Below are 20,032 nucleotides of genomic sequence, written 5' to 3'. Positions count from 1 at the left end.
AATGTTTTAATTGGTTTTCTTTCTTTGTATGATATTAATGATTAACAATAATTATCATTATTACCTATAAAACATACTCGAACACGCAACTAATATATTAGAGAAACAAAAAATCTTTGGAAGTTGTTGGTTTGTGATTCTGCTGGCAGTACGTATCCTGTCTTCATCCTCCCCTATGATTCTAATATTTTTTCCATTAATTTCAGGGTTTTTTTTTTCATAGTTGTTTCACATATAAATACACCTTGACTTGGTGAGTCCATGCGGACTTAAAGTTACCATATATCGTTTGAAATTGATGTATTTCTTCATCTGTTTCTCACTTTTCCACTATCACGTGACTTAAACGATGTTCATTTTGTTCCGCATCATACTCTTCATTTCTTCAAGATTTATATTGAATTAAAGAAGAAAACTACGAATCCAAGTAATTACCCAAGTTGAGTGAAAACTTAAAATTATCCAATACAAAAAACAGCTGGAACCAAAAATATTCATCAAAGTAGTAGCAAGTATACTGATTTCATTCATACGATAGCTTATATATATATATACACAAGAAGCAGCCCCATGAGGCGTCTCACAGACTACATAGAATACACCTAATTAATTAACACATCTTCGATCCTGACAAAAACTAACTGTAAAAAAAAGGGGATTATGAGTCACCCTTGGGCATCTCCAACAACGGGTCCCACACCCACCATCGAGAGGCAAACCAGAATGTATACGAAGCAAAGGAAGGTAATGCCGACACCTGAAAATGAGCCCTTTTCCTTGAATATATGATCGGCGCCATATGAAAATACATTCAAGGAAAATTAGTATGAAGCTCTAAATTACAAGCCACCCAATCAGGAAATGATAAACATACACAGATGCATGCATGGTACACACCGAATTAAATATATATACATTCTCTCTAAATAAATATTCTTAAAGTATATCATGAAATAAAGGGTCTTCAAGGAGGAGGTCAGGCCAAAACTGTGGTGGAGCTTTTCCACAACGGGATGTAGTAGGAGAACTACATGCATCATCACTAGTACTATTGGTCATGGAGGTGACAGGTGGAGCCACAGGGACAACTACAGCCGCAGGTGAAGAACAACGGCTTGCTACCCACGCATCGTCGGAACAAGAGTGAACAATATTTTCTGGTGGCTGCAAGTTCGGCAAGTGAGAGAATGGTAGATTAATGTCATCATCGAAATGTGAGATTCCATTAGAAATAGACGACCCATTATAAACACCGAGGTAGTTTAGATCTTCCATGTTGGGTGGATGATTTATAAGGCCAGTTTGCAGGGAAAGTGGTGGGGTGCATTGAAGGAGATTGTTCAAGTACTGAATCTTGGCAATTTGATGAACAGCTTGTTCGGTTTGTAATTTGGAAATCATGGAGAGTTGTTGTTCCAAGGAAGATGAATTCGAAGGCCAAGAGATGGAGGAATGGTGTTCGACAAGTTCCTTCAGATTGGCCAAGGCCATGAGCTGAGGGAGGCTTGCAAAGATATCTGTGCATGGACGATGCGTCATTGGGTCAATACCCATCTGAATCAACTTTTTTTTCAAATGTGTGTTCCAATAGTTCTTAATCTCGTTATCTGTTCTTCCTGATAAGCGAGTAGCAATAGCCGACCACCTATATATAGGTACATACATACAAGTAATTAGAACACAATCACACTTGTTCAACAATCAAGAGCAGTACTACTATTAATTTGTTAAAATTTCGAAAAAGAGCATGTTAGTATTTACTTATTCCCTAGCATTGAGTGGAGATGAAGAATCGTTTGCTCTTCTTCATGGGAGAACTTCCCTCTCTTAATATCAGGTCTCAAGTAGTTGGTCCACCGCAATCTACAACTCTTACCACAACGATTGAGACCTGGAAAAACACCAAACATATTGAAATGACATTAATTAGAAAAGTACGGAAATGTAGTGTACATACCTGCAAGTCTAGGAAGGGCTCTCCAGCTACTATGACCATGTTTCTGGATGTGGTTAACGAGTTTTTCATCTTCTTCAGGTGTCCATGGACCTTTTTTGAGACCAGACTCATCACAAGGTGGTCTTCCCATATCTTATGTAGGCAAATGAAAGATCAAATATATGTACGTACATATATACATATGAAACCACCGTTGAAAGATTTGTTGTTTCGAACATCAACGGGGGTGTTGATTGTACTTATTGTAGTAATGAAATCGTCAGCAAGAAGAGCAGGTGGCAACTTGTTGATGGTCAGAGGAATCAGTTTCGTCATATGCATGGATTATTGGCATATGTTTTTTTCCCATCAAATTTGGGTCCACAAATTCGAAGTTTCTGGTTTCCTTCTTTTGACCTGTGCGTGTTATACACTCCTTGTTTTTTTTTTTTTTTTGTTTTTTTTTTTTTTCTTTTACCAAATCATAGTACCTGGAAAATATATTTACCAATCTATAGTGGGTTGAAAAATATTTACAAAAAAATAGTAAAATAATTATAGATACTATTTTCTTTTTTAAAGCTAGTAACCAGACATCTATTCTGTGTTCTCTCCTCTGATTCTTAGACCGATGGGTATGGGCAACGCCCCCTATGACGTTAATCCGATTTGGCATCGCCATAACGGATGAACACCGCCCCACCCTCCCGTTATTTGGCGTTACGTTATCACTCGTTGTTTTGGTAACGTGTAAAAATTCGAACGTTGGCACATTTCACCCGTTTAAAAATGGTAACAATATTCGAAATTGGGAAAATGAAACCGTTTAAAAACGGTAACTTCAATAAAAAAATTAATAATTAAATTTTTTTACATTATATAAATACATATATAACTCATTCTTTTTACCTACACATCTATTTCTCTATATATCTATCTCTATTTCTCTTATCACTCAAAACACAAACATAAAAATCAACCAACTATGGATCAAACTCGAATACTTCTCATCCAAACACAAACAAATTCATTCCAATAGGTTTTGCGGCATACGAGGGCTACATGAACCTCCTCAACTCGCGAAACTCACCACAACTTCCATATTCCGACAACTTTTTCAATCTCGCCTCACCCCCACTACAATTCTCTACCTCGTCTTTTATGCGACAAACAACCACACAACCCCCACCCACGCAAGAAACGGTTATCGAGACGCAAGCCGGGGGTATTCGGAAAGCATCGGGAAAAAAGAGAAATCAAAAAAGAAAGGGAAAGAGGTCGTGGTCGGGGTGGAGCAAACAGAAGAACCTCCAACATGGTGGACACCGGAGGAAGAGTATGCATTGGCGGTGACATGGTGCGGGACTTCAAAACAACCAACTGTGGGAAATGATATGAGGAGAGTTGCTTTTGGGGAAGCCGTGATTTTCAAATTCCGCACAATTTTGAACAAAAATGACACGTGTGACGAATGGACTCAAATTAGCCGGAAGTGCACAAAATTTAATTCCATCTACAACAAACTTTCTTCGCAACGGCAAAGTGTAACATCCCAATTTTCTAGACTAAAAATTTTATTTTTTAATTAAGAGACTTGTAAAACAATTTACTGAAAAACATCATTGGTTCATATCATTTCATAAAACATAGTCACGTGTCTCAAACCATATCATCAAAATAGTAATAATGTCAGAGTACAATCCCATGGATCTCAAATGTGGAAATCATTTGTGTGCGGTGCGCTGCTATCGTGTCGGCTCCTTCCCCTTCGCTGAAGAGGTACCTGAAACAAAACTGAAAACTATAAGCACGAAGCTTAGTGAGTTCCCCCATCATACCACATACCATACAACATACATACTGCCAGACGATTCTGGGGTGCCCGACCTACCCTTCGGTCCTTACGACCGTGACACGGGAACTATTCCCCCTACTACTACTATCTCATAACATAGTATCATGCTAACACATATAACATATCAGGTAGTAGCAAACCTATATAATTATCACAAAGACAATCATCTAATCAACAACTCCTACTAGTGGGCCGACATTGTGGCCGTAGACCCACTTCTACTGGAAGGTAACTCACCTCGTAAAGTTGAGTGTCGAATCTCATGGGAAGTAATCTCTAACAATTGCTCCGATGACTCCCAGCTATCATAATCGTAATAACACTCAATCAGAATCTATAACACCACTTAGGGTAAAATGACCATTTTACCCCTTTGGCCTAACTTGAACTATTCCTAAGCCCAATTCTAACTTATTATACCTAGTGCACTCATGATCCATCAAAGGCTCCCTAAGGCCCACTAATGACCCAATTTTCTAATTTGGGCCCAACACTTTAAATGGGCCTTTTCACAAGTCCAATAAGTTCTTAGCCCAAAATGAATAATCTCGAATGGCCCAATATGGCCCAAAAGGCCCAGTACTTCTAATTCCAACTTCCCAGGCCCAAAACTATACTCCACAGTGGGCCACGGGGCCCAATAGTCCAGGCCCAACCATCTATGGCCCAAAAGCCCAATATATCCACTCTGCATACGCACGCGCGACATACCTGGCACGTACGCCCAACGTATGCTGGCCTTAACCATAAACGGGGAGTTGACCCAATACGCACAACGTACCAGGGTGTACGCTTAGCGTACTGGCCAGCTTTCTTGGGACTTCATTTGTGACTTAATGCATTAAGTCTTTACGTCCAGAATGTAGATCCAGGTCCTTTAAGACCTCCTAATCCATAAAGTCACAAACTTTATGCACTTGCATGCATGGTTGAGGTCAAAACATGATTTTGGTCCTTTTAACAAGCTTTAAGTCCATCAAACACTTGCATGGTTGTGGCTTAACCATCAAGGACCGATTTTTATGACTCTAAATGCCTCTAAGAGCTCAAAATGACAGCTCTTTTGGTATGAAACTAACAAGATGCAAGCAACCTCAACAATGGAGTCCAAAAGTGACATTAAACACTCCTATAAACAAATCTAAGCATGCAATGATCATGTTTGGAAGTTGATACGTCAAAAGAGTTAGAAATGATGCTAATCTTCTGGATCTACAAGCTCCTCTTGAATCCTTGCTTCTTCCCCAACTTCTTTTTCTTCTAAGAACACCAAAATCACACAAAGAAGCTCTCAGATGGCAAGAATACACAATAATGGGTTAGGGTTTTCGAGGTGGCTGCTTAAGGGTGTTAGGGAGGCTAGTCCAAGGACATAAGGTCCTTTATATATGGATCAAACCCTAAAAGTTAGGGTTTTAGTATCTGCGCGCGTACGCTGTGCATACCCTTTGGTACACTGGGCGTACGTGCATGGCCTCCACGTCCAATTCTCTTGAGTACGCTGAGCGTATCTGGCATGGTACGCCCCGCGTAATGCCCTTCTCAGCCCAATTCTTGAGGCCCGACTATCCTAGTCCAAACCAAAGCAACCCATTATTCAATAAGATAATTAATAATAATACATGGTAAATCCCGGATGTTACAAATCTCCCCCACTTGAGTTAGACTTCGTCCTCGAAGTCCGTTGCTGCTGCTGGAAATAATTTGGGGTAGTACTCCCTCATCTCATCTTCCGACTCGCACGTCCATTCTAAACCCTTGTGGTGCTGCCACTGCACCTTCACTAACTCTACTTCCTTGTTTCTTAGCGCCTTCATCGTCCTATCTAGGATGGCTATCGGTCGCTCGATGTAGTTCAAGCTGTTATCCACCTTAATGTCCTCGAGAGGCACCACTGCAGAGTCGTCTACCATGCACTTCCACAGCTGGGAGACGTGGAAAGTATGGTGAATCTGGCTAAGCTCGGCTGGCAGATCCAGCCTGTATGCCACCTTGCCCACCCGGGCTGCAACTCTAAAGGGACCGATGTACCTGGGGCCCAACTTGCCCCACTTCCAGAATCGGATGACACCTTTCCAAGGTGACACCTTCAGGAGGACTATATCCCTGACCTGGAATTCCAGGTCCGAACGACGCTTGTTGGTATAACTTTTATGCAAACTCTGAGCAGTCTAAAGCCTGCTCCGGACCTGCTGGATCCTCTTCGTCGTCTTGAGTACCACCTCGGTACTCCCCATGACTCGCTGCCCAACCTCACTCCAACATATCAGGGTCCTGCACTTCCTCCCGTACAACATCTCAAAGGGAGGACGATCGATACTCCTGTGGTAGTTGTTGTTGTAGGAGAACTCAGCCAATAGAAGGTAGGTATCCCAGCTACCACCGAAGTCTAAAACACATACCTGCAACATATCCTCCAAGGTCTGGATGGTCCGCTCGCTCTGACCATCCGTCTGCGAGTGAAAAGCGGTGCTAAAGTGCAGACGAGTACCCAACTCGTCATGGAATTTCTTCCAAAATATGGAAGTGAACCGTACATCTCTGTCTAAAATCACAGAGACTGGCACTCCGTGTCGAGCTACTACCTCTCGGATGTAGATATCGGCCAACTTCTCGGCCGAGATGCTCTCCTGGATTGGTATGAAATGAGTACTCTTGGTCAACCGATCCACGATGACCCAAATCGAATCCACGCCTCGTGCGGTCCTGGTAATCTTTGTGATGAAATCCATAGTAATATCTTCCCATTTCCACATAGGGATATCCAACGACTGCGTCTTTCCGTGAGGCCTCTAGTGCTCGGTCTTGACCTTCCTGCAGGTAAGGCATCTCTCAACGTACCGGCCTACATCCCACTTTATGCAGGCCACCAGTAATCAGGACGAAGATCTCTGTATCGTCGCCCCAGGATGAATGGAAAATCAGGATTTGTGTGCCTCCTCCATCAGAACCTGGGGCACACCCCCACGATATGGAACCCACACCCTGTGGTGTAGTGTCAATAACCTCGGCTATCATAGTCGAAGGAGGAAACCTGGCCCATAATACACTCGCTCTTCCGATGTTCCTCCTTCATAGCTTCCTGTTGGGCCTCTCAGATCTGCTCCAACAGTGGAGTCACTACTGTCATCCGTAAGCAAATGTCTCTGATCGGGGCTGCCTTGCGGCTAAGAGCATCGACCACAACATTGGCCTTCCCCGGGTGGTAGAGGATCTCACAGTCATAATCCTTCACCACATCTAGCCACCGACGCTGCCTCATGTTCAGATTTGGCTGATCCATGAGATACCTCCGACTCTTGTGATCCGTGTAAATGGTACAATGGACCCCATAGAGGTAATGTTGCCAAATCTTGAGGGCGAAGACGACCGCCCCCAACTCCAAATCATGCGTCGGTTACTATCTCATAACATTGTTTCATGCTAACACATATAACATATCAGGTAGTAGCAAACCTAGATAATTATCACAAAGACAATCATCTAATCAACAAATCCTACTAGTGGGCCGACATTGTGGCCGTAGACCCACTTCTACGGGAATGTAACTCACCTCGTAAAGCTGAGTGTCAAATATCACGAGAAGTAATCTCTAACAGCTGCTCCGATGACTCCCGACTATCATAATCATAATAACATTCAATCAGAATCTATAACACCACTTAGGGTAAAATGACCATTTTACCCTTTTGGCCTAACTTAAACTATTCCTAAGCCCATTTCTAACTTATTATACCCAGTGCACTCATGGTCCATCAAAAAGGCTCCCTAAGGCCCACTAATGGCCCAATTTTCTAAATTGGGCCCAACACTTCAAATGGGCCTTTTCACAAGTTCAATAAGTTCTTAGCCCAAAATGAATAATCTCGAATGGCCCAATATGGCCCAAAAGGCCCAATACTTCTAATTCCAACTTCCCAGGCCCAGAACTATATTCCACAGTGGGCCACGGGGCCCAATAGTCCAGGCCCAGCCCTCTAAGGCCCAAAAGCCCAATGTATCCACTCTGCATGCATACAAGCGGCGTACCTAGCACGTACGCCCAACGTACGATGGCCTTGACTGCAAACAGGGAGTTGACCCAGTATGCACAACGTACCAGGTTGTACGTTTAGCGTACTGGCCACCTTGCTTGGGACATCATTTGTGACTTAATCCATTAAGTCTTTACGTCCAGAATGTAAATCCAGGTCCTTTAAGACCTCCTAATTCATAAAGTCACAAACTTTATGTACTTGCATCCATGGTTGAGGTCAAGACTTGATTTTGGTCCTTTTAACAAGCTTTAAGACCATCAAACACTTGCATGGTTGTGGCTTAACCATCAAGGTCCGATTTTTATGACTCTAAATACCTCTAAGAGCTCAAAAGGACAACTCTTTTGGTCTGAAACTAACAAGCTGCAAGCAACCTCAACAATGGAGTCCAAAAGTGACATTAAACACTCCTATAAAAAAATCTAAGCGTGCAATGGTCAAGTTTGGAACTTGATACCTCAAAAGAGTCAGAAATGATGTCAATCTTCTGGTTCTACAAGCTCCTCTTGAATCCTTGCTTCTTCCTCAATTTCCTTTTCTTCTAAGAACACCAAAATCACACAAAGAAGCTCTCAAATGGCAAGAATGCCTAATAGTGGGTTAGGGTTTTCGAGGTGGCTGCATATGGGTGTTAGGGAGGCTAGTCCAAGGACATAAGGTCCTTTATATAGGGATCAAACCCTAAAAGTTAGGGTTTTAGTATCTGCGCGCGTACGCTGCGCGTACCCTTTGGTACGCTGGGCGTACGTGCATGGCCTCCCCATCCAATTCTCTTGAGTACGCTGAGCGTACCTGGCATGGTACGCCCCGTGTAATGCCCTTTTCAGCCTAATTCTTGACGCCCAACTATCCTAGTCCAAACCAAAGCAACCCATTATTCAATAAGATAATTAATAATAATACCTGGTAAATCCCGGATGTTACACAAAGTGGTGCGAATGAGTTCGATGTGTTTAGAGTCGCGAGGGAGGAATATCACGTGCAAATGGGTCATGTATTTGAGCACGAAAAAATTTGGGAGATCGTAAGGAAATATCCAAAATGGATAAAAACGGCAACATCATCGGAACAACAATCAAAGAGGTCTCGTAGCTTGGCTTCGGTTGACATTTTCGACGGACGCACGAACATTGACCTCAATGCCGACACCGATGAGCTTCCAGACGACTTCGATAACATCGAAGAAATCTCTCCGCCACGACCACCGATGGGGCGCGACAAAGCGAAGCGCGCTCAACAACATGCGGAGGAAAGTGAAAGTCGGCTTCGAGAGCACGCGAAAATGAGACAAAAACTCGACTCCCACACAACAATCGCAAATAAAAGATATGAATTGCAACGTCAGCATTTGAAGTTCCTTCGCCAAGAAGCCGAGCAAGATCGCATATCGAAGGATTTGGCAATTCTTACGACAAGCGAGAAAATATGCCACCGAGACGAGCTGAAGTGATACGGAGGATGAAGGCAAAGATCGAGCAGTGTTTTTTTTAAATTATTAAGACTATCGTGTGTTTTTTTGTCAATGTTTTTTCTTTTGCTTTGTAATGTTTTTTTTAAATTTTTATGGTATTTTTAATTTACTATTTAATGAAATTATGTTTTATTAATTTATATGTTTTTTTATAGATATATGACATAAATAAAAAAATAAAACAAAATAGAATAATAGAAATTAAAAACATCCAAAAAAATAAAAAAAGAAATAGAAAATAGTAGGTGTTATCCCATGTTATTTGGTGTTGCCCATTTCCACCTTGGGTGTTATAACACCAAATTATGATTAGGATGATGAGGTGGACACTTTAGGTGTGGTAATTGACCATTTTTTTCTATTAAACTGGATGAAACATCCCTCCAGTTCTCATCCCTTCCATTGACAAACCACACCTACGATAGGAATACCTACGAACTCGGAAGATGTAATATATAAACCATGATTTTGTTGGGACTAGATCGGTACGATTTAAGATCTGGATTCTCATGCATCACATGCAACTACATATCCAGAATCTTCAAGTGCAACACCGGTATCGCCACCTCTCCGGTCACCTTTACCACATTTTCACTTCATTGAGAAAAATGATGAAATCTTAAGATGTCAGCCTTTGAACGGACCATGCGAGTGGGCAGTTGGGAGGAGTAGTGATACATCCAAACATGTTATTTGAGATACGGTCAAACAATATATTATTCTTCTGTAACGACTGTACCTCTCCACACCATTTTTCTGGAAAATGCCATTATTAGACTTAAGTACGCAATAGAAAATTGAAGCCATGTAGATTTGATAAATTCATAAATTAAACCAAACCTAAAACTGGGTTTCCTCTAAACGAAAGTAGACAAATGGATCAAGCGGTCAAGCTTGGGCAGGATACCACCCGAAAGTATTTTATGCTACAAATCGAGACATAATAAAGAAGGTAACGATGGCGTCCGCAAGACATAATAAAGATGATTGTAGATGACGTTTTCATAGATATGAGACTGGATATATCGAAAAATGACACATATAAGACGTTTACATTTCATAGAGAGGACGCTAAGTTTAATGAGGTAGGTGAGTGAGTCGAAGCCGTCATGTTCATTGAGTTATTTTGCTAGAAATGTTGTTCATCAATGTATCTCGCAGGAGACGTCGCTGAAGGAGGTGGGCCTGTGGCATGTTAGTAGCGGATCTAGTGTACAACAAGTGGGGTGTATGGCCCCACTTAAAACTAGGTTTCATTAGATATTTTAGAAAAAACAAGTTTTTGTTATGTAATTGAACAATTGGCACATAATTAAGCTTTCTTTGGCACCCACTCTCACTGAAAAAACCTAAGAAACACCAACAAAAGTTCATATTTTTTTATTAATTTTTGTTATATTTATCCTTTATATATTTTGGCCCCTGTTAGTTTTGGTTCTGGATCCACCACTAGGCATGTATCGCAGACACTATAACTAAAATTATCAAAAAAGAAAAAAAATACATATCTTTGTCATGGGTATCTTAACTATTAAAAAAAAAAAGACAAGTGGTAATTAAATTTTGAAAGACTATGAATCGGTAAATATTTTTCAAAAAATACTACAGTATATCTTAGCAGAAAACTCGGAAATCGTTGCTAACATCTCTTTAAGCAAGACTTGTGATTAATAAGTAACATCCTTTGTTTCATTTTTTTTATCTTACTATAAACACGTTTTAAGGACAATTAAGTAAACTAACTAGTTTTATATTGATTTAAAAAAAAACAACTAATTTGAAATTTTTTTTAGTTTTTTTTGGTAAAATAACCATCTTCTAAGGAATAGACACTTTCTAAGACCATTTCGTACTATGTGGATCCAGACCGACCTATTCAACACATTCCAGAATGTTCATTTTGATCCATTCTGACATGTTCCGGAGCATAAACTACATAACCTTATTCTAGATTTTATTCCGATACATTCTGGAGCACAAACTACAAACCCATTCCGACTCCTTCTACACATATTGGACTAAAGAAGCAACGAAGATACACCATGCAATTCCGATGATCTGAAAGTTTTACGGGTAAGTTTTCATTCCTATACGTGTAGTTGTTTAATTTTAAGATTATTCGTGTGAGAGATTGGTAAATTCAGAACATGAAGAACACATTCGGGACAATGTTGTAGATGAGCTAATTTAGTGTTAGGATCAACTCAAAATTAATTTAGTTAGTTTCTTAGGATATTATATATCAAAATTTGGTATTTCAGAACACACAAAAGTAATTCCAAACATGTATGTGTTGGATTAATGTGTCGGATTAATGTGTCTAAGTTCATAACTAAATTGGTATGCTCTTGTAATTAGAAGCAAAGTCCTTTAGGGGTTGCCCTCATAACCAGAAATAGTTAGAAATGATATTAGGAGAGAAAAATATAATTTATTAGATTATTATATGATTAATAAACTAATTGGAAATTATGGGAAGATGGTTTGTTAATATATTGTGTGATTAATATATTAATTGGAAATAGATAGTTGATTTATTAATTTATTATGTGATTAATATAATTAATATGAGATCAATTGTTAAATAATTAATTTGTTAATTTATATGATTAATAAATTAATGTGAAATCAACTAGATTTGATTAATTATTAATAAGAATTAATCTGAAATTAATTCATGATTAACTGAAATTAATCAAAGGTGCAAAGGTGAATTGTAATTGTTTAATAGTTAAATAAAAGAGGCAATGTTAGAATCATCCAAGCATGGACGATTTTGGTAGCTCTTTTAGGATTTTTGGAAAACACTTGGTTACATAAAAGGAAATAATTTGAACTGGGATTAAATATATTATTTAATCAATTTAAATCATGTTTTTCCTGTACGTTACCTAAACTATAAATATGACATATTGGCTTCCAAATTTGGTTCATGACATTACCTATAACCATATGAACGAAAACTCCCTCATATCTGTAACACCCCGTTTACTAAGTAAATAAATAGATAAATTAATAAACGAATAGTAGCCCCAAAATCCATAATATTTAGCGGGGTGTTGGTTTCGAGGAGCCAAATGATATAATTTTGGATTTTGGGGGTTAAAAGTGTAAGTTATGGATTTAATTTGAAAAGGATTTCAGAGGTCAGGGTGCGTTTGGTAATTAATGGACTTAAATTGAAAGAATTTGAAGGCTTAGGGGCCTGATTGGTAATTTCGGGACCTATTATGAAAGGACTTTTGGAGACAGGGGCTAAAGGGGTAAATTCCGGATTTAAATTGAAAAAGATTTTGGGAGGAGGGACTAATATTGGCATAATGGACAAATGTTTGGGATGGGACACGGGTTTACACCCGGTGCTCATTCCTTCGCGCCTCATGAGGAGACATCGAGTAACCCTAACTCTAAGTGTAACGTCGTAAATTCCAAAACAATTTTTCACTTAAGAAAATATCATTTCATTCATAAATATTATAAATCTCCATGTATCACATATTAAATCCGTAAAATCCGTAAAATCCATCCCAAGATCTCAATACATAAAATAAAACTCCACAAGTGTGTACTGATCATGCCGGCGCCTTCCCGCGATCCTCACTGTTACCTGAAACACATAACACAAAACACTGTAAGCATAAATGCTTAGCGAGTTCTCCAAAATACCACATATAACACATATTAGCCACTCGAGGCTATAACTCTGTGGGCCCACTGGCCCTAACTCTGTGAACCCTCTGGTCCTAACTCTGTGGACCTTCCGGTCCCAACTCTGTAAACTCTGGAATACACACAACATAAATCACATAGAAATATTGCAGTGCAACACATCACATACATAGCATACAGGATACTCTGTCACATAACTCTACGTACCACTCAAGGTAAAATATAGTGAGAAGACTCACCTCGGGTAACTCGGATAATCTCGCACACGGATATACTGATCTAGCCCCCGCCTAATCACATAAACAATATCCTCAAATAAATAATGGCTCTCAAAGGCTAGATTAAATCCCTTTCTACCAACCCACAGAAGGGTAAAAGACCATTTTACCCCTCCCTGACCTAAAAGTCCAAATGTTGACCAAAACCCTAAAAGTCAACGAAAGTCAACAGGGGGCAGTACGCGGCGCGTACCAGCTCTTGTACGCGGGGCGTACTCCGGCGATCCAGAATCGGGGTCTCAAACCCTTACGCTGCGCGTACTGAGATTTACGCCCAACGTAAGTCTGAGTTTCATGCCCTCATGGATTTTTGGTCTTAAAAAGACATAAACTCAAACTCCAGATCTGACTTCTCTAAGATCACTTAATCCATAAAGTCGAGACCTTTAAGCCTTTGCATGGCTGTAAAGGTCACTAATCACTTTAACACCTTTCCTTTTCCCTCATAAAGCCTAGATCTCATGCATGGCTTAATATTCACGTCCAAGATTGGATTTTTATGAACCCTCAACTCACAATACTCTGAAATATAGCAGATCTAAGCTTATGGAGACCTTTTGCTCATAAAGTCTCCACCTTGGGACCAAAAACCCTAAAAATTGGTCCATGAAGCACAAATCAACAATAACAAGGAAAGCTCAGAGCTTTTTACCTCCAAGTGAAGCTCCTCCCTCTGTAGAACTCAGATCCAAGCTTGCACTCTAACTTCTAGCCTTCACAAGAACCTCCTCTTCTTCTTCACTAACACACAAAGGCACTTTTAGCTCAAAAACACTCACACACAAGCTTAGAACGAAGGTTGGCTCTCTCTCTTAGGGTTTCACTCTCCTAAATGGTGGCTGAGGATAAGGCCATAACTTTCTTTATATAGGTCTCAAGTCTCATTTTAGGGTTTTGGGTCTGGACCCGCTACGCCCAGCGTAGCCTAAGGTACGCCCGACGTACCGGGTGGAGTCCGCGTCCAAAACACGCCCATGAGTACGCGCAACGTACTCTTCAGTACGCCCAGCGTACTCATTTGCCACACTCTACTTTTAAGGGCTAAACAAGACAACTTAGAAAGAAGGAGGGTTTAAGAGACGCACCTGAATTCCGGGATGTTACACTAAGGGCACCATTCAGCAGTCGCCACCATCAAGAGCTCCACCAGCCGCCGTTGCATCATCGAGTCCCCTGCCGCTGCTAATTCGCCATCGGAAAGCCACAACGACTGCCGGACGTCGTGATCAGTGCTGGACGTCACACTGGGAGGCTGGAGCAGTGGGAGGCGGGAACGTTGCTGTCGTTTGTCGGCGAGGTCGCAACCTCGGTCTCCTTCGTCGTTACCATTTCTTCTCACATCGTTCTGCTCCGAAACGGATAGCTCGTGCCGCCACTTTCGACGTCGCTCCTTGCGGCTGTTTCTCTTCTCGGGAAACATCTCTGGTCGCCCCTGCAGTGAACATGGTGGTTGTGGGTAAGTTATGTAGTGTTTTTCCGTGATTTCAAGATGTGTGTGTGTGTGTTTTTGCTGGTCGGAATACATGGGTAACCACCATGGTAACCAACCATGGTGGCTGCCGCCATATAGCTTCTTTCTGCCACCCTTTGCTGCCACCAACCACCGTAGGAGGTGGCTGTGTGTGTATGTATATTATGTGTGAAGTTGTATATGCAATTTTTGGTCAGGAACCACCACAACCACCATTGGAAGTGGTGGCTGCCACCGCCGACCACCACTGCCCGAGGTGGTAGTGGGTGGTGCCCGTCCTAGTGGAACCCTAATTGGCCCAATAGCTTGATATTGGACTTCATTGGCTTGTGATTGGGTTGAAAACCCTAACTAGGGTTTAGAAAACCCTAATTTTAGAAAATGTTAGTTTTGGATTACCGGGACCCGCGTTTGGACCATTGGACTGAAGTTATGACTTATGCCGATTCCATTGTATGATGGCTTAGTGGAATAATGGACTTAATGGGATAAGTGAGAACACTTAACCCTAATCGTCATTTCATGTGAAAACCCTAATTGTGTTGGGTTTTGGGCCTAGATGTTTGGACTGGCTTGGGCCCAATTGGGAAAAATTTGGCCATAGATGGGCCATAATTGGGCACTTATGATTATGAGATATTGGACCATTGGATTGCCAAGTGTTTGGACAAGAATAAATGGTTGGGCCTTAAGGTAAGACAATGTAGGGGTTTGGGCCCAATTTAGAAAATTGGGCCATATGATGGGCTTTGGTTCATTATTAGACTTTTAGGCCTTTGGATTGGGCCTTGGTCTTAAATCAAGCTAAGTTAGGGGTAAAGTAGTCTTTTACCCAAAGCATGTACTTATGGATATGTGTTGGGACCCAATTATTAATTGGGTGTTATTTTGATGTTGACAGATTCGGGAATCTTGTCATCCAGCAGCTAGGGTTTTTTCCGCGGGACTTCAGCAGTGTGAGGTGAGTTTTCCTTCAGTAGGAACGGGTCTAAGGCACCAAGGTCGGCCCGTATATGTGATATGTTAGTAGCTGAGTGTGGGCGGGGCCCGTATCTCATTATTATCATAGTATAGATATCAGTCAGTTTGTTGGATTGCTATACTTGTTGTCTATGTGATACTTGTATGTATTTGTTTATGTATGTGAGTGTGGGTGGGGCTGTATCTCATTATTATTCGAGTGTGGGCGGGGCCCGAATCTCATAGTAGTCGAGTGTGGGTGAGGCCCGAATATCGTAGTATTATTTGAGTCTAGATATGTGACTGCTTGATAGGAGTAGATATACTTGTTGTCTGTGTGATACTTGTATGCATGTTAGTAGTGGAGTGTGGGCGGGGCCCGAATCTCCTAGACAACAGAGTGTGGGTGTGGCCCGAATCTCCTAGACAACGGAGTGTGGGCGGGACCCGAATCTCCTAGACAGCGGAGTGTGGGCGGGGCCCGAATCTCCTAGACAGCGGAGCGTGGGCGGGGCCCGAATCTCCACAAGAGTGGGCGGGGCCCGTATCTCCTAGTTGCATGTTATGTGTATGGTATGTGGTAGTTGGGGAGACTCACTAAGCTTCGTGTTTACAGTTTTCAGTTTTGGTTTCAGGTACTTCGGTTTTCAAAAGAGGAGATCGGGATGATTTGCAGTGCACACACCATTTGTTCGGCGTGGAATTTTTATACTCTGATATATTTGACAGATGTTATGATATTTTTGAGATACACGACTTATAATTTTTATATGTCAAATGATAATTATGGTTTTATTATTGATTTAAAATGAAAAATTTAGACTGTATTTTTGGGATGTTTCAATATCTCTTCTCCCATATTCATTCTAGGGTTTCTCGTTTTATGTGTGAGCCATTAGAGGCATCATCATTTTGATGCTAAGCTTTCCAAGACCAAAAACTACAAGGGATTTAAGTGATTTGTTTACAATAACAAATCAGAGGTATATAACCCTAACTTTGTGTTTTGATCACATTAGGGTTCATGTTAGTTTTTTTGTTCATTGTATGTTACATTCAAAGTGTTAAAGAAAAAGATCCATTAGGTTGCATGTACCCTTAAGTGTTAAGCTCAATTCCACAAACACATAGTTTTTGTAACCGATAAAACTCATCAGTGGTATCAAAGTCTTGATGTGTCTAACATTGTTTGTACATGAGATGAACAAAACAAAATAAAATTTTCGAAAATATGTGCTCATGACATGACAGAGCCTCTGTCATGATGAAGTTCAATTCAAAACCGAAATTTTGGGATTTTCTGCCTAATCTGATTTGTGTTGTTATTTTTTGGTAATTATATAATTTGATTTCTGCCAAAATCTGATTTTTTTGCATATCTTAGATAATTAAAATAAAACCCTAATTTTTAAGACAATCTTGATTAGATAATATTTAATTATAAGATTAATGCAATTGAATTATCCTTATGGATTTAATAATAAATTTAATTAAAAGATAATTATAAATCTATGATAGGTTTAATTTGATTAATTAATTATATTCAATGTGTGATCTCAATCTAGGTTCGTTTTGGTGGAGCTTTATGTGAGAAACTGCATCTTGACGCCTTTTTGAGCTAAACAACCCACCAGAACCATTTCATAATATTTTAAACTAAAGGGATGGATTTTATAATGATTTAAATCAAAAGGGGTCATTTTAAAATATTGTAAAATAGATGGAAGGGATGTTTTGTAAATAAATTAACATAAGGGACTATTTTTGTACTGACTTGATCAAATGGGGCCTGATTTGATTAAATAACTCAAACAATGCAACCTATTTTTGTAATGACTTGGTCAAACTGATGCAATGGAGGGATTGATTTGGTAACATCTTAAACAATTATTGGTTGTTTTTGGGAAAACATTACAAACAAAAAGGGAACATGTCTCTGAAGGGTTTTGAGCATTCTAACACTCCCAAGGTGTACATGCAACCCTAAATGCTTTGGATCTATGTTTTCTATAATATACATGAAAACTTTCTATTTTCCAAAGCATCATCCTAACTAGCATACAATGGAGTATCTATACTACAAGATTCTTGTTAGATGACATACCTTTTGTTGTTCCTTGCTATCCTTGATGCATTTGGCCTTCAAGAACTTAGCACCAATAGTATGAATGCCTCAAATCGAATCACAACACACCTAGGACAAAGGATAACTTGAGAAAGAATAGCTAGCTCTAGAAACCGGCCCTATGACTCTTCCAAATATCACTAGTGCCTCATTTCACCAACCAAGGGGCTTCTTATATAGTGTGGCAAACTATGGTTACACCATGTAAACCCTAATGATTTTCCACATCCCTCATGCTCCATGGGTTAAAACCTCCATGGAGTATCCATGGGTCACCACATGGGTTTAGCCCAACATAAAGGATTATGGATCATAAGCCCACTTTATAAGAATGAATGATTTACATAATCAATCCCCATATATTTAATTAGTCTCTTTTGATCACGAAATTAATTCCAAATTAATTCTTGATAAATACTAATTAAATAATATGATTTCATATTAATATATTAGAACTTATAATATATTAATAAATAATAAATAACCTCTTCTCAAAAGTCCATCCTATCAAATTGTCCTGGTGATATGCAACCCAAATGGACCATGCTACTCTCGGGTCAAGTACATACCAATTATAGTTATGGACTTAGACACCAATCCAACAGTCTCCCACTTGGATAAGTCTAATAACTATTACTGCAAGTACGGCTCCACAACCCGACTAGCAATCATAGCTTTTAAAAGCCGTTGTCGAACTCTGACCTAGTCAATGACGCGTCCATTAGATAAGGGATCATATATTCCTCCATTCTATATATCATATGGACTGAGACATGGATTATAATCATTCTCTCTGTCCATCTGTTGTTTCCCGATTTTCGATTTATGACGACCGACTAATTGAACAAATCAAATCAGTCCAGGCCTGGTGCCATCAGTAAATCATCGAGGGGCCCACAGATATCGCTTTTATCCCTCCAAGGGTAAAAGGAATGGATAAAATTCAACTCATATGCTTGCTCTATCTACTCATCAAATCACACACAACGATATGTTTTATAACACTAAGTTACTGGTGCGTTTACATATGTCAATGTGCAACCGACTGGCAACTACAACACACATGTCTCCGTTTCAAGAATATAAGATATTATAGTCTCATGATCACCCGTGATAAAATCCATGAAATGATTCAGATGAGCATGGGTTGAATCCAATACTCGAATCTTATTCCACGAGCACTCATGAACACTGTAGCAAACTTGTGCTATGACTAACACACATCTACAGACCCATTCATGACAGTCTTGCCTCAATACCTACTTCCAGGGTATGATCGACTGTAGATGGTTTGAATAACCTAGTTATTCGGGAGTCAAAACATGCAAAGTGAAACACAAGAATAATACTAATCCTATATGGCCCCAAAACTTTTGAGCCATATTGATTACTCATCATTCATTGTATAATGTTTCGAATAATCAACTTAATACTTGAATTAAAACAATAGTTATTCCATGCTCCAAGCATGCACATTATGTTTGTCTAAACAATAGTTATGCCATGCACCAAGCATGCACACTATGTTTGTCCATGGTCCTTACTTTGTGAAATAGATCAATTGAAAAACATTTCAATGATGCTCATTTCAAAATTCCAAATCCTTATTGCCAGTGTAAGAATTCCAAATTCTTGTCACTGCTAGGAAGTGTTAGATTCTAAACTATCATGCAATGATTCTTTTGTAATGTCTAGGTGCCAAAAGTCACAGAGACTTGACCAATGATATTACAAAATATTCCTTTCGAGATTGTTACAAGAGAATTCCATGGAAATGAAGTCTCAAATTCAAAGTACATTCCTTTGAATATCCTTCTTGCATAAAAGTTTCTAACTTTTCCATCTATTCTTCAACTCCCTATATGGAAACATTCCATATTTTCCATATGAAAACTCATTATTAATAGACTCCTGTCTATTCATAATAATGTCAATATGGTTCATCCATTACTACACTTCCAACTATCTTTAAGCGGCCAATCTTTGGTGAACTTTAGATTTTCCTTAACAGTTCTTTAACCACTTTAGTCATATCCGGTTCTATTCCTTTTTCCCTCTTAATGCCCTAGGCATTTGGAAAATTAGAACACGAGAATATTATAGCATATGTGATAGGAATAAATCCTTAATGATCGAATAGATTAAAATAGGCAAAGAACTCAATATGATCAAACTGGTGCTGAATGATTAATCGTCACGCCTCAGTTTGATCATATTGAGTTCTTTGCCT

The 20,032-nt window shown here is 39.8% G+C and overlaps 1 protein-coding gene across 1 annotated transcript; it reads right to left on the bottom strand.

Moving 5' to 3' along the window:
• Positions 1-503: 503 nt before the first annotated feature.
• Positions 504-2,184, bottom strand: LOC145167313 (transcription factor MYB93-like). The gene is made up of 3 exons (XM_079086477.1): positions 1,958-2,184; positions 1,762-1,891; positions 504-1,645 (listed from the first exon to the last, which is right to left on the bottom strand). The coding sequence occupies exons 1-3, from the start codon at positions 2,085-2,087 to the stop codon at positions 937-939; spliced, it is 969 nt and encodes a 322-aa protein (XP_078942603.1). The 5' UTR covers positions 2,088-2,184; the 3' UTR covers positions 504-936.
• Between the last annotated feature and the right edge of the window lie 17,848 nt (positions 2,185-20,032).

Source organism: Lactuca virosa, chromosome 3 (genome assembly GCF_052849685.1).
Source record: "Lactuca virosa cultivar CGN04683 chromosome 3, Lactuca_virosa_CGN04683_v6, whole genome shotgun sequence".
Classification (NCBI taxonomy): domain Eukaryota; kingdom Viridiplantae; phylum Streptophyta; class Magnoliopsida; order Asterales; family Asteraceae; genus Lactuca; species Lactuca virosa.
Note: the sequence above shows the minus strand (reverse complement) of the source record. Positions and strands in the feature narration are given on the sequence as shown.

What these genes read in the sequence shown, in the direction of transcription:
- LOC145167313 (XM_079086477.1), bottom strand. Translation starts at nt 2,087, where the DNA reads ATGGGAAGACCACCTTGTGATGAGTCTGGTCTCAAAAAAGGTCCATGG. An exon ending in AGCCCTTCCTAGACTTGCAG is followed by an intron (nt 1,892 to 1,957) that starts GTATGTACACTA and finishes GTGTTTTTCCAG; the next exon opens with GTCTCAATCGTTGTGGTAAG. An exon ending in CACTCAATGCTAGGGAATAA is followed by an intron (nt 1,646 to 1,761) that starts GTAAATACTAAC and finishes ACCTATATATAG; the next exon opens with GTGGTCGGCTATTGCTACTC.